At 32.6% G+C, this 15,555-nt stretch overlaps 1 protein-coding gene across 5 annotated transcripts in view; it reads right to left on the reverse strand.

Moving 5' to 3' along the window:
• GBE1 (1,4-alpha-glucan branching enzyme 1) overlaps positions 1–15,555 on the reverse strand; it is a 272,117-nt gene that overhangs the window by 75,700 nt on the left and 180,862 nt on the right. For all 5 annotated transcript variants that reach the window (XR_011997302.1, XR_011997300.1, XR_011997299.1 and 2 more), the window contains exons 8-11: positions 15,061–15,176; positions 10,445–10,572; positions 5,551–5,649; positions 1,068–1,178 (exon numbers count right to left, since the gene is read on the reverse strand). Coding sequence is in view for 1 of the 5 variants with exons in the window: in XM_025995626.2 (XP_025851411.2) it covers positions 1,068–1,178; positions 5,551–5,649; positions 10,445–10,572; positions 15,061–15,176 (454 nt within the window). In the remaining 4 variants the exon portion in view is untranslated. The remainder of the gene's footprint in view (positions 1–1,067; positions 1,179–5,550; positions 5,650–10,444; positions 10,573–15,060; positions 15,177–15,555) is intronic.

The following is a 15,555-nucleotide window of genomic DNA, read 5'->3' on the forward strand; positions in this document are numbered from 1 at the left end:
ATTTTATTTACTTATCTGAGAAAGAGACAGAGAGAGGGAGAGGAAGGAGAGAGTGTGAGACAGGGAGAGGGGAAAGGGGCAGGGAGAAGAAGAGAGAGAATCTCAAGCAGGCTCCAAGCTGAGCACGGAGCCTGAGATCATGACCTGAGCTGAAACCAAGAGTCAGCTTAGAGTCACCAATAAACATAATACTTACGTTTATTGAACGTAAGGCTGGAAATATAAAGCTAATGGAAACAAATATTCTGCCTAAATGTGATGAAAGCATGAAGGATGAGGCAACTACTTTTCCCTATACAACTAGACAAAATCTTGAGGGAGAATATGACATCTGAAGCAAGGTGGCAGGACTCCATAGAAACTTCCCAGGGGCACTAGGCATTTGCAGGGGTGTGTGGGAAAGTACAGGATTGGAACAAGGTTGGCTTATTCAAGAAAGGTTGGGAATTTTATCAGATTGAAGAATAAAATGCTTGGGGAGTTGAGCAGAGAATGAAGGCAGAAACTTTGGCTTAGGCCAGAATATGAGTAGCCTTGAATGAAAAGATTTAATCAAAGATCTGGGTTGACAAAATGAGCTTTGCTCTTCGGAAAATATCTCAGACTGCATTAGAAAGGATGGGCCAAAGCTGGACAAACAGAGGTCAGGGTAATTACTTAGCAAGAGATTTCAGTGATTATGGGCAAAAATGATGAAAGCTTGTCAAAAAGCATAAAAGAAAACCTTTAGAAGGAACCCTAAAATGGAAATTAAAATTAATCTGGATCAGCACCAATATTCCTCTTGCTACAACAAAGGAAAACACATAAGAGAACACTTGCAACTGTCATTTACCATTTTTTAATTACAGTTTGGCAGAATAAAAATAGTACTTCATTTTGAAGCTGGAATTTATAGATCTGCAAAATAATTTTAAAATGTTTTTCAAATATGAAAAATTTTCACATAAAGGTATAATTCTATTAGCTGTTTTAAACTATAGATACTTGCATTTAGATATATTTGTGTTAGATATGTTAATAAATACATAAAGAGATACAATTAATTTATACACATATTCATTTACCTGATCATGGCTCTCTGCATAAGCAATGCATTTTTCAAGGTAGCGTCTGTTTGTGAGTGTGTACACAATATTGCCCATATTCCAATCTTCGTCTTTAAACTCTTTAAGTAGCTAAATGCAAGAGAGAAAATAATTTGAATAAACCATTACTGTTCTTACATTAAATCACTATCTGAGGGCATTCATCATATCAGTTCAAGCTATTTGACATATAGATACAAGTGCACCCCATGTAGCAAAAATATCTTTGGTTAAACTTTCACTAAAATCACAGCTTTTATACAGACTATTCAATGACAGTTATGGTGTGTCTGTGCGGGTATGTTTGTTTGTGCAGATCATTGCACTTTAGGATTTTTTCGACCTTTTTTCCCCCTGTAACAACTGCTACCTCTTGGTTAATGACCACAGTGAAGTGTTATTGTGCACGTATCTTTCTGTAACTTTCACAAAGGAGAGATATTCTTGCTACATTTGAATAAAGAAAATTTTAGCAGGAATAATGTTTTGTTCCATTCTTTAAAAAAAAATAATAACTAAACAATGACAATTGTTATTTCAAAGTTTAAAGGCTAATTATCATGAAATAATTACCATCTTAACAGACCAGACATTTCCTTCTCCACTTCAGTTAACACTCAGACTACAATCTGGCTTCTGCTCTATTTCGGTGCAAAGACCTTGCCAAGATTGCAGATGACTGTCTCTTAGGTAATAATTTCTCTTCCTTAGGCAATTATTTGCTGTACAGGTTGAGAGTACTGACTCCATCCCTTCCTATGAAAGACTTTTCTTCTTAGTCTACTGGTGTGAAACTCTTGATCATTTTGTTTTGTTTTCTTACCACTCTAGGCATCCTGCATTTTCTTCTTCTGCCTATCCTATAAAGCTGATGTTCCTGGAAGCTGTTCCTAAAAATAACCTCTCTTTTCTAATTAATACATTCTTTCTGCATGCGTTCATTTCTCTGTCCAAAGTGTCAACTGCCCTCCAATAGGCAGAATTCTAGATCGTCCTCATGATTCCTTCTTCTCCATATTCACATCTCTGTGCAATCAATTCTTTACCTACAGTGGAGGTAATATGATGGATGTCCTTTGAAGAAACCATGAGATAGCAACTGAGTAATGTTTTAAGTTATTAGGTTTCTGGTAATTTGTCAAAGAGCAACTAATGCAAAACTAATGCAGATTTTGATACGAGAAATGGGGTTCAGGCCTTCTTGAATCTTTATTTTCTGATTTTTGCCCTATAGAATTCAGATGTGCTTAGCCATCTCTCATAATTACAGTGTAAATCACTGAGCATGAGATAGCCGACTGTGTTAGGCAGAATAATGGCCACCTATAGGATGTTCACATCCTAGTGCCCACAGCCTATGAATGAATATGTTGTCTTCCAAGCAAAAGGACTTTAGAGATGGAATAAACTGTAATACATTGAGATGGAAAGATTATCCTGGATAACCTGGATAGGTCCAAGGTAATTAGAGGTAATTAGATCCCCCTTTGGATCTTTCTCCAAAGGGGGCATAAGTTGTCAAAACAGGAGAAAGGAAGGAAGAAACTTGAATAAAGAACTAAGTCTTAAACATTGGTTGAACAAAAATTAATCCAAAATGGACCATGGATTTAAATATAAAAGTATAAAATGTTTAATAGAAAACATAGGAGAGTCAAAGAATTCTTAGGCTTGACACCAAAAAAGGTCTTTATAAGAAAAAAAGAAAGATAAATTGGACTTTGTCAAATTTAATAGACAAAGAACTTTTGTTCTGTCAAAGTCTATATGAACAGGATCAAAAGGCAATAGACTGGGAGAAAACATTTGCCAACCACATATCCAACAAAAGAGCTTAATTTAGATTATATAAAGAACTCTCAAAACTCCACAGTAAACAGATGATCCAATTAGAAAATGGTCAAAAGATATGAATAGACATTTCATCAAGGAGGACATATAGAAGGCAAATAAACACCTGAAAAGATAAGCCACTAAGGAAATGCAAATTAAAACCACAGTTAGATATCACTACACACCTATTATAGAAAGACAAAAATAGGTGCAAGGATATACAGAAACTGGATCTCTCCAACATTGTTGATGGGAATGTAAAATGGTATAGTTACTCTGGATAAGTTTGGTAGTTTCTTAAGAAATTAAATATCCAGCTATTCAAATAAATATTCAACTACTATATGACCCAATAATCACACTTTTTGGCATTTATCTTAATTAAAATTTATGGCCATACAAAATCTGTACACACTTGTTTATAGCAGCTTTATTTATATATAATAGCCAAAACCTAGAAACAGACCTGATGTCTACAATGGGCAAATGATTAGGCAAACTGTGGTATATCCATACCATGGAATATCATTCAGCAATAAAAAAGAATCAACTACTGATACATGCAACAACCAATATGAATCTCCAGAGAATTTTGCTGAGTGAAAAATGGCAATCCCAAAAGGTTGCATATTATATGATTTCATTTATATCACATTCTTGAAATGAAAAAAAAAATTACAGAAATGGAGATCAGATTAGTGGTTGCCAGTTAAAAAGTGATTGGGACAATATGAAAGAACTTTATGGTGATGGAAATATTCTATACTTTAATGGTATAGGTGTCGGTATCATAGATGTGAGACTATACCATAACTTTACAAGACGTTACCATTGGAAAATGCTGGTAAAGGGTATCAGATCTCATTGTATTACAACTGTTCTTACAACTAACTACATGGGAATCTACAATTACCTTAATATAAAAAGCTTAATAAAGAAATTTTATATCATAAAAATACAAAATGCTTAATAAATATTTGGTTAAGTTAATGAATTCAATTAAATACTTAATTTAACATAAAAAGGTGATAAAAGGTAGATAATAAAAATGATCAACTAAATGAAAAGAGATGCTACAAATTCGGCATATTTTAGATAGGCAAGTATTTGTTCAGTAAGTGATTAAATATGATTAAATACAATATTCCAAACTACTGACTTTGAACTAATAGAAGTAGAAAGTGGTAAATAATTTGTTTTTGAACAACAAGAACATGAATGAAATTTAGCGTTCAAATCTAACTCAGACCCTATGGGTAGATCACAATGATTAGCATATACATTCTGAGTACAGCTATCATTTGGATTGATACTCTTGTGTGCTTTACTGACATTTGGAGAAACAACAGTTATTTATGGAATTATCTTTTTAAATGTACAAATTATAAAAGTAGAGGAAATCATGGAATTTTTAAAAAATATTATTTTAGTTATCTCTTGTCTTATTAACTGAGTTTCCTGCTTTGGTGATACAAAAAGATTTTTAAATAATTACATAAAACAGAAGATGACATCTGTCTTCAGAGAATTCATGATCTAACAAGACATGATGGTCATATCCTAAACATAGGACAATACATTTTTCCATTCGTATGAGGTACTAACTCAGTACCTTAAGGATAAAAGGTACAAAAATGTTTTATAAGTTAAATTAATTTTATTTTTTAAACAACTGTCATCATTGTTCAGAAAAGGAAATATTCTTGAATCTGCACAAAAACTGGTAAAGGCTTTTCAGTAGGAGGTGATAAAAGGAAGATTTGGCTCTTGTGAAGGGAAAAAAGTCTGCATGGAAGATTAGAAATCCTAAAAGATGGTGGGTAAAGACCCTTAAACCAAGGTGAGAGAACTGAAGATCATGGTATTTTTGTGCAAATTGAAGAATATTTCAAGGTGTACATCAACCTAGAATTATTCCCCAGTCACAGCCCACACTGGGATATTTCCTTATACATATTCATACTATGATTATGGACATAGCCACTCAGAAATGTTCTATGTCAAATCTAAGTCTATATAACAACATTGGTCTTTTAGGCAAATATTAAATAAAACAAAATATAATCCATGGTACTTAAGCGTCATTAAATTTAATAAAATTGCATTAGAAATTATATGCAAAGTATAATGTATTCATTCCTAGGGCTTGACACATGGTAAGAATTTCTATAAGTTAAATAAAGGAGTAGATGAATCCAAATCTGTTGAGGAAAACAAATACTATGAAGCAAGTAGTAGGAATTAAGGAGTAACTTCTACACTGATGATCTGGAGCAGAAATGGATGCCTTAATGATGTTTAATGTATTTAAAACAGAGCACTAAAGTTTCATAAAACTTCATTGATAATTGCACAATTCCATGTACACAGCTAAACATTATATTAATATTTTTCCCTTGCCTGAATAACTCAAGTATGAATACTTTAAACTAGAACCTTTAGAACTTTAAGTACCTTATTAAAGAGCACAAGAATCAACACACTAATGGGAAGATTTAATATTTCAATTAGAATAGTTAATAATATTTATAACCAATGACCACAAATTATAAGATAAATCAAAGACATAATAAATAAACCAACATAATACATAGTATTTACAGGAAAAATAAATCATATGAAATCTTACCTGGATCCATTTATCTGGAATTGCCATGGCTAATCGATAATCAAAGCCAGCCCCTCCCTGGGAAATTGGAGAACAGAGAGCTGGCATTCCTGATACATCCTGAAACAAAATACACCAGCATTATCAGTTCATATCGCTCAGATTCTTGCTAAATATTCCTCTGACGGTAAATTCTAGGCCAATAAATAAAAACAGTAAATGGGAGCATGTATTTTTGGAATGTTTCAGCAGGATAATTGTGATGGTAGTTTCAACTATGACAGTAAAAGGCAAAAGATTTATTCGATCTGAAGAGAAACCAGAGTATAGTATATCTCATTTCCAAGTAAGGATAGCTTCAATCTCATGAGGCAATTTTTTTTTTCTTTTTCTTAGTATCATAAAGTAGACACAAAAGAGTAAGACGATTACTGCTAAAATACAGTTTTTTAGACTTATTTTTGAGCTACTGTCTGAACATTTTCCTATTGCTTTCATCAAACACAAAAATGCACGTGGAATTTATCTGTAACACTTATTCTCTTTGTATATAGTACTGACATGGAGTGTATTTTGTGAGCACCTAGCTTCTGAGGAGATTAAAAGAAGACAGTACATTAAGAATGAAGCAATAAGATGGCTTTCACTATAGTCAGCTATACTTGAAGTGGGTCTTAAGGTGATCTGGGGGATCCTCTTCATCTAGAAGATACAGAAACTGAAGCTCACTCAGGTGAAGGGATCTTTAAAGGTATGTGTCTCAATGGTAGAGTCAGGACTCAGATGTCAGGCCACTTGACAGAGTGTCTTCTTCCTCTGTCATGCTACCACTAGATTACTGATAATCGAAAAAACACACAAGAGGAAAAAAAAAAAAAGATGGTGTAAAACCCCAGATGTAGCAAAAATATATTATACCAGCAACTATGGTGAAATATGAGCCACATATTAGCAACTCTAACTCTACAATATCTCTCAAATAAATCCTTTTCCCTTGCTTCATTTCTATTGCCACTGTCTTATTTAACCTTCATTACTCCTTACTTAGACCATTATGCTTCTTTTTTTTTTAATTTTTTTTTTAATTTTCATTTATTTATGATAGTCACAGAGAGAGAGAGAGAGAGAGAGAGAGAGAGAGAGAGAGGCAGAGACACAGGCAGAGGGAGAAGCAGGCTCCATGCACTGGGAGCCCGATGTGGGATTCAATCCCGGGTCTCCAGGATCGTGCCCTGGGCCAAAGGCAGGCGCTAAACCGCTGCGCCACCCAGGGATCCCGACCATTATGCTTCTAAATGCAATTCCCCATCTCCAATTTCCTTTCACCCAAACCGCAGCCAAATTAACATTTCTTGTTTTTAAAGATTTATTTATTTACTTTAGAGAGAGCATGAGAGCACAAGCTGGGGGGAGGGGTGGTACAGAGAGAGAAGGGGAGAGAGAAAGAGAGAGAAGCAGACTCCCCACTAAGCATGGAGCCCCACATGGGCTCAATCTCACCACCTTGAGATCATGACCTGAGCCAAAATCAAGAGTGGGACACTTAATCAACTGAGCCTCCCAGGAGGCTCAAATTAACAAATTAACAATTTATGAGACCGTGCCCTATCACTGCCCATCAATAACTTCCAACAGCCCAAAAATCAAAACCTCAAATTCTTTAGCTAAAGATTCAATTCAACAATCATGCTTTAAGTACTGATGATATAATTTCCTATTTGATTATCTGCCTCCTTACTGGCTGTTAGAATGTAAGATCTACAAAGCAAGGGTTTTGTGGTTGTTGCTATTGTTGTTTACTGATATATGCCAAGAATTCAGAGTAGTAGAAGAGTGCCTGAAATAAAGCAGGAACTCAATAAAATTTTTTGAGTGAGTGAGTAAAGGCACTGTCAGGAATTTAAAGGTAAATAAGACATGATATTTGACCTTTGGGATTCATAAACTAGAACCAAAATAAACATATACACATTCATTATCATGAGATGATAATGTAATATAGTTGTTACAATTGTTAACTGAGGTACACAGAAAGCACAATGGAGAGATCTATATCTTTCCACAATAATTTCTACTGCTATATTTCAAGTACTAAATATATCACTCACTTTTAAATATTTACTCTTTCCTGTGCTTGTCACAAGCTCTTCTATGCATGTCACTGCCCAAACTCTTCCTTGTATTATTATCCTTACTTTCTATAAAAGACTGTCACACACTCTGAGCTCTTTGAAACTTGACTCAAATGCTTCTTCATCTGTAACACCATCCCCAAACTCTTCACACAGAAGAGCTAGAAAAAAGAAGTATATGACCTCTTTGGACTTCTAAAATAATTTAATTGTTTTCTAATGAAAGAGAGAGACATTTAAATACAGTGCATAATAGAATATATTAGTAAGAAAGTGAAATATTTGTCAATAATATCTTATTTCTACATAGCACTTCATAGTTTATAACTGAAAAAAGGACAAAAAAGTGAAAAGGATGAATGCTTAAAAGAAAAAAATGTAAATGAGATTATATCCACCAAATATGTCACATTTTCACTAATATAGTAGGCATTTAGTTTGATTCTTTATAAAAACTAGTTGAATATGTATTAAATATCAGGCTCTCGTGTAATTTAGACAAAACGCCTTCCCAGAAGACTTTTCCTAAGACTGGTGATAGGCTAGTATTAAAGACCAAGATAATTTTTCTCAAAAAACCTTAAGGAGCTTTCTATATTTGTTTTAAAGGTATTTTTAGGAAATACTTTGATAGCTAAAAACAAAAAAATTAAAAAAATATTTGTGGACACCAAATGGTCTTGACTCTTGTCTGAATCCTAGAAAGTTACTCTGTTAACGCACATGAGACATTTATAGCTCTCTTTTGAAAGAGAAGAGTTAATGACTTTTCTTTTAAAATCTTAAAAAAAGGAAAAAAAGGTGAACATAAAGGTCACTAAAATAAATATACTTTAAATATAAAAAATTCAATACCTACCAACATAGCATATAAAAATGATTATGTGTTCCAAACAAAGTTGAAATACTTTTTTTTTAATATCTAAGGTTTGCTATGACTATTCCAAAAGGGAAAGAAAATATCAATCAAAAAATATTTTTAATTAATGTAGCAAAGAGAACCATGGGAAATGGTAGATACATTCCAGAAAAAAAGTCTTCAATTTTAGTAATTGTCATTATAAATAAATTTAAATTTCTACTATAGGACTTTATATAAATTACTTATGTTATATACCACATTCCTTTCTTAAAAAAAAGTTCATGAGGATCAATTTCACATTGAAGAGACTCCCACTAGACAGAAAAGTGATGTACTGAAATTGAAGTAGTTTTCAATTTAAGTAGAATAAATTGAAGACACATCTTGTTAAAAAAAAAAAAAAAAAAAGCTAAAACCAAGTAATATAAAGTAGGCTAAAGTCTCAAAGTTTCATTGGTAGAAACACTGATAATCAGACAAGGCTCCCTAGATGATGAAAGTATTTTACTTGAAATGAACGGAAAGATCAATGTAACAATTTTAAGTTTCATGTATTAAATAATTGCTTCTTTTTCTCCAGTACCCACTTTTGATTTGTACTGTCATTAATTGTTTGAGGTAAATTTTCATTTATACTGTCTCTGCTTTGAATTGTCATAAATATAACTGACAAAAGTTTTTTTGATGTTTGACAGATAAAAATATAGAAAAGACAGAATAAAAGTTTAAAATACACTCTGACATTAAAAGATTTTCGGTACATAAAGTAATTAGTGAGATATAAGATATGACCAAAAAAAAAAAGATATGACCAAATGTAGGGAAGTACAGAGGGTAGAATAATACAGGTTTATCAAAATGTTATTATAATTGTGTTTTTTATAATTCTGTACAAGAATTTATTCTAGAAATTTAGGGTCCATTTCTCTGTTCCTAGAGTATATTTAGAAGACAAATGTCTAAAGAAAATAACTGCTCTCTATCCAGGGATAAACAAGGAAATCATTCCACCTAGTTGAAGAGTCAGGGTTTTGAGAAAAGATGTATAGAAAAAAGTCTATACAAATAATAAATACCACAGAAGGGAGATTTGTCACTACTACTTTTCATTCCCATGAACTAAATGTCGACAATGTGCAAATACAACTGAACTATGACTCTTTGAACAATATTCTTGCTATTTTCATATGCCAACCACTACACTTTGTACAGAACAGTTTTAACACACTAAATTCAATTTTAATAATAATTTCTAGTAAGAGGACTCAGAAAACCAGAGGGATTTTAGAACGAAATCTAAATTAGCATAAGCATTTAACAAACTTCTTAATTTATCACATTTATCACCAAGAGGGGAATTGTCAATTATGCATATACTGAATTATATCATTACAGTGCAGCTTTGGGACAGTTAATCATGAAACTTCAGTAATCATGAATAACTAGTGAACATTTGGCAATCCAAGAGCAATAACGTAAACAAGAAAGGTAATCGCATCAGAACAAGAGAGACTTCAGAGAAGCTTGCAGGCAGTGAGCCATGCCATCTCTAATGATTAAACCAGAAAAGGAAAAATAAATAAATAAATAGACACACATTAATATTCAATTATTTTCTCTGCTGAAGGTCTCACAGTGAAAGGACCTGTCCACTGATTAGGATATTTTACTTTCTAACCACTGGCATTTTTTTTTTTGTAACAATGGAATGATAACAAGTAATTAGTGCACACTATCTCATAATAAGAAAACACTGAATTCTAAATAATGTGCCACTCATACAAGATAGCTGCACTATAGTGAGGCTATAATTTCAGTTATGCAATTATTGACAACAAGAGATTAATCGCTCAAATACTGTATGCCAACAAAATGTTCTATATTAAAGGGGGTCAGAGGGTAGAGATGATCATGGCTTTACCTCGGCTACTGTTATAGAATCTGGATATAACGTGTGAACCAAATGATTTGCCAACATGAGATAAACCAAGGCATCTTCATCTACTTGAAGTCCAAAATATTCATGGTAATCACCTGAAAAACCTTCACCTAGAAAACAGAAAATCAATATAGATGCATTTTTTAAACTTTCAAGTCTTAACTTAGCATAAATACCCCCACCAATCGGCTTGTTGAGATCTGTTTTGTTATCATAGCAAAGTGTAATGAGCCTTAAGCCTTAATATCATGAAATATTATCATCAGCAAATATATGTTCTAGCTTAGAAAAGTTCTACATATCAAACATTCAGATTTCAGATAATCCTGCAGGTCAAGTTTTGTTTTTCAAAAGCAAACACAGGCATTTTAATTGAAAATTTTAATGTAATTTTAAAATAACAACAAAAAAATGAAATGATACCAAAGGGAGTTCTAGATTTCAATTTTTAGAAACTTTTTTTTTTTCTTTTTGGGTCAGGAGATTTTAATGTTATTAGCTGGCTACTATTAGATCCCTTTGAAGTAAAGAAAGGCAAATATGAAAACCATCATAACATTGAGAAATACTTTATATTTTTTAAATATGTGCTTCAATTTATGCAATGCAGATTTACTATATGAAAAAAATTTTAACATCTTCCCAATTTTCTTCTGCCTTCCCTTCCCACACCTAATTTTGGTTGCTTAGCACTTAATGGGGTTATACTACTTACTTTCAATTCTTTGAATTGTTTACTCACTTTTAATTAAATCAAATTAGTGTCCAACACCTGCCTTCTTCCTCCTGTTTCCCTATACCAAATTTTTTATTTTGACTCACTTTTTTTTTTTTCAGTTTGCTGGATCTCATCACTAAATGATATTCTCAAATATAATTATGGAAGTTTTATTCCTCAAGTTCTTTCAAATTAATATCTGAATAGCAATTCAATTATCAAATTCTTGATTCAAATTTTGTTTCCTAAGAATTTTGTAGACATTGCTTTTGGCAATAGAAAAGTATGAGTTCAGCCACTGTTTTCATCCACACAGGTAGATTGCTTTCTCTGTCACCTGCTGAACTTCTCTTTATCACTAAATTTTATACATTGAACAGTTTGTGTCTTGATGTTAATTGCTTTATCTCTTTTATTATTTTTTTTTTTTTGGTTCATTCCTCTAACTACACAATTCCCTGGGAAATACTAAGGCCTCAGAAGAGAAAGTTTCTACAGGGATATTGCAGGTGTTAAAATCTAGGAGAGGCTCTTTCTTGATCTTTGCCATGCTTTCCTTCTTCATCCTTTAAGTCAGCTTCTCTCCAAACTCAAAGCTACCAGTGAAACCTGTCATGTTTTATAGATGATACAACTTCTTTCCTAGGAACATTTCACCATGATTAAGAGCAGATAACAGGACATTTTGAATATAGCTTCTTTCCTTAGCAGCCACCTTTCAAGATTTTCAGTTTAAAGTCCCTTCTTCAGATTGGTTATTGCTGGTAAATATTTGGCCATTAAAAATAATAGTTATTCACCACATTATCTGCTGAGGGATTAGGATCTGTGATCCTACTTCTTTGAACAGTTCTTAAACTGAAGATCTCTGATCAATGTTCTTTAACTACAAATTAATGTATAATTTAATTTTAACTGTGAACACCTATATTTCAAATATACACATTTTTGTCAGTGTTTAATATGCAAAAGGACCTACACATTTACAAATATTCCTATTTATTTATTTATTTATTTATTTATTTATTTATGTTACTTAGTTCTCATTGCAATGATGTCATGTTCAAATTCTACGAGTGCTGCAAAACATGGTTGACTTAGAAAACATTTTATTTCTTTGGCTAGGACTTCCAGTACTGTGTTGAATAAAAGAGGTGAGAGTGGACATCGTTGACTAGTTCCTGATCTTAGAGGAAAAGCTCTCAGTTTTTCATCATTTTCAGTATTTGCAGATGACACACCATATACAGGAAAACCCTAAAGATTCTACGAAAAACTAATAGAACTGATAAATGGATTTAGTAAAATTGCAGGAAACAAAATTAATATGTAGGAATCCATTGAGTTTCTATACTTTAATATGAAGTAAGAGAAATAGAAATTGAGAAAACAATCCCATACTGTTGCACCAAAAAGAATTAAATACCTAGAAATGAACTTAATCAAGGAGGTGAAATACCTGTACTCTGAAACTATAAAACAATGATGGAAGAAATTAAAGGTAATACAAACAAATGGAAAGCTATTCCATGTTGACGGAATGGGAGAAACAGTACTGTTAAAATGTCTATTCTAGGGGCAGCCTGGGTGGCTCAGCGATTTAGCGCTGCCTTCAGCCCAGGGTCTGATCCTGGAGACCTGAGATCGAGTCCCATGTTGGGCTCCCTGCATGGAACCTGTTTCTCCCTCTGCCTGTGTCTCTGCCTCTCTCTCTCTTTCAATCTCTTATGAATAAATAAATAAAATCTTTTAAAAAAATTAAAATGTACATTTTATCTAAAGTAATCTTCAGATTCAATGAAATTCCTATCAAACATGAATAGCATTTTTCACAGAACTAGAATATATAACCCTAAATTTGCATAGTACCACAAAATCCCCCATATGGCCAAAGCAATCTTGAAAAAGGAAAACAAAACTGGAGGTATCACAATCTCACATTTCAATATCTACCACAAAGCTGTAGTAATTAAAACACAACTGTACTGGCACAAAAAATAGACACAGAGATCAACAAACATAATAGAGAGTCAGAAATAAATCCACACTTTTATGGTCAATTAATCTATGACAAAGAAGGCAAGAAAATATAAAACTGGACTCCTTTCTTAGACCATACACAAAAATAAACCCAAAATAGATTAAAGACTTAAATGTGAGACCTGAAGCCATAAAATGTCTAGAGAAAACACGGGCAGTAATCTCTTTGACATCAGCCATGGAAACATCTTTCTAGATAGGTCTTCTTTGGTGCAGGAAACAAAAGCAAATTAAACTACTGGGACTATATGCAAATAAAAGGCTTTTGCACAGTGAAGGAAATCATTAACAAAACAAAAAGACAACCTAAAGAATGGGAGAAGATGTATGCAAATGATGTATTGATAAGGGGTTAATATCCAAAATATATAAAGATGTATTGATAAGGAGTTAATATCCAAAATATATAAAGAATTTATATATCCTAACATCAAAAAAAACAAATAATCCAATTAAAAATGGGCAGAGGATATGAATAAAGATTTCAAAGAAGACATATAGACAGCAGACACATGATTAGTCAACACTAATCATCAAGAAAATACCAATTTTATTTTTTAATATTTTATTTATTTCTTCATGAGACACATACACACACACACACACACACACACACACACACAGAGGCAGAGACACAGGAAGAGAGAGAAGCAGGCTCCATGCAGGGAGCCTGATGTGGGACTTGATCCTGGGACTCCAGGATCCTACCCTGGGCCAAAGGCAGGTACTCAACTGCTAAGTTACCCAGGCATCCCAAGGAAATACCAATTAAAACCACAATGAGATATCACCTCATACCCATCAGAATGATAAAATTAAAAAACAAGAAATAACAAGTGTTAGCAAGAATGTGGAGAAAAAGAACCCTTGTACAGTGTCGGTGGGAACGTAAGTTGGTGCAGCCACTGTGGAAAACAGTATGAAGGCTCCCCCCAAAATTAAAAATAGAACTGCTATATCATCTGGTAATTCTACTACTATTTACCCAAAGGATACAAAAACACTAATTCAAAAAGATATATGCACCCCTATGTTTATTGCAGCATTACTTATAATAACCAAGATATGGAAGTAACACAAGTGTCCATCCAGAGGTGAATAAAGAAATTGTGATTACACACACACACACACACACACACACACACACACACACGTAAAATGGAATACTACACAGCCATAAAAAGAGTGAAATCTTGCCATGTGCAACAACATGGATGAGCCTAGATACTATTATGCTAAGTGAAATAAGTCAGTCAGAGAAATACAAATACCATATGATTTCACTCATATGTAGAATTTAAGAAACCAATCAAATGAACAAAGAAAAAAGAGACAAACAAAACCAGGCTCTTAAATATACAGAATAAATTGATAGTTGCCAAAGGAGAGGTAGGTGTGGGGATGGATAGGTGAAGGGGATTAAGTATACACTTATTTAAATGAACATTGAGTAATGTACAGAATTGTGGAATCATTATTTTGTAAACTTTTAATCTAACACTGTATGTTAATTATATTTAAGAAGAAAATAAAAAAAAACACATTTTTAAAGGAGAGCTACATATTAAGGATAACATATTATTAAATAGATATATTTCAAAGAAAGCATTATCATTTATTTACTTATAAAATGCATTTATATCCAACCTCTTGCCAAAAAGGATTAGAAGTCACTAGAGAAAGGACATACACAATGGAACTAATAAAAATCAAGCCAACAATAATGGTCATTGCAAATCTGCAACTGAACTCTAAATCTAGTTTTAATCTTCCAATAAAAAAAAGATAAAAACAAAAAATGAAATCATTAGTTGCATCTGTAATATATCAGGCTACCTACCCATTCCGTGGTGATGATAGAGCATAGATGTAACACCATCAAAACGAAATCCATCAAAGTAATATTCTTCTAACCACCATCTTATGTTTGACAGAAGGAATCTTAAAACTTCCCAGCTAAAATATTAGAAAAAAATATTTAAACATTATACAAAAATAAAAAAATAAAAAAATAAACATTGTATATAGTGGTTTCTTTGATTGTTATACATTGTTTGCAAAGAATATTAATTATGATTATAAATATCTTAGTAATCATGATGTTCAAGGAAATATATAAAAACTAGAAAGCTATTATTTATTACATTTGTTTGACGAAATTCATTCTAAGAGGTTATTAAATTTCTTTAGTTGCAAAATCACTTGATATCAAAGAAAGGCTGAAAAAATGTGTAAGTTTGGTTCAAAGTACAGGGACTCTCTTGTTCAATGCTGTGTCCTCAGCAACCATGCAGTGATTACTACATAGTATTGCTTACAACAACAGCAATAAAAA

Source organism: Vulpes vulpes, chromosome 15, assembly GCF_048418805.1.
Source record: "Vulpes vulpes isolate BD-2025 chromosome 15, VulVul3, whole genome shotgun sequence".
Classification (NCBI taxonomy): Eukaryota; Metazoa; Chordata; class Mammalia; order Carnivora; family Canidae; genus Vulpes; species Vulpes vulpes.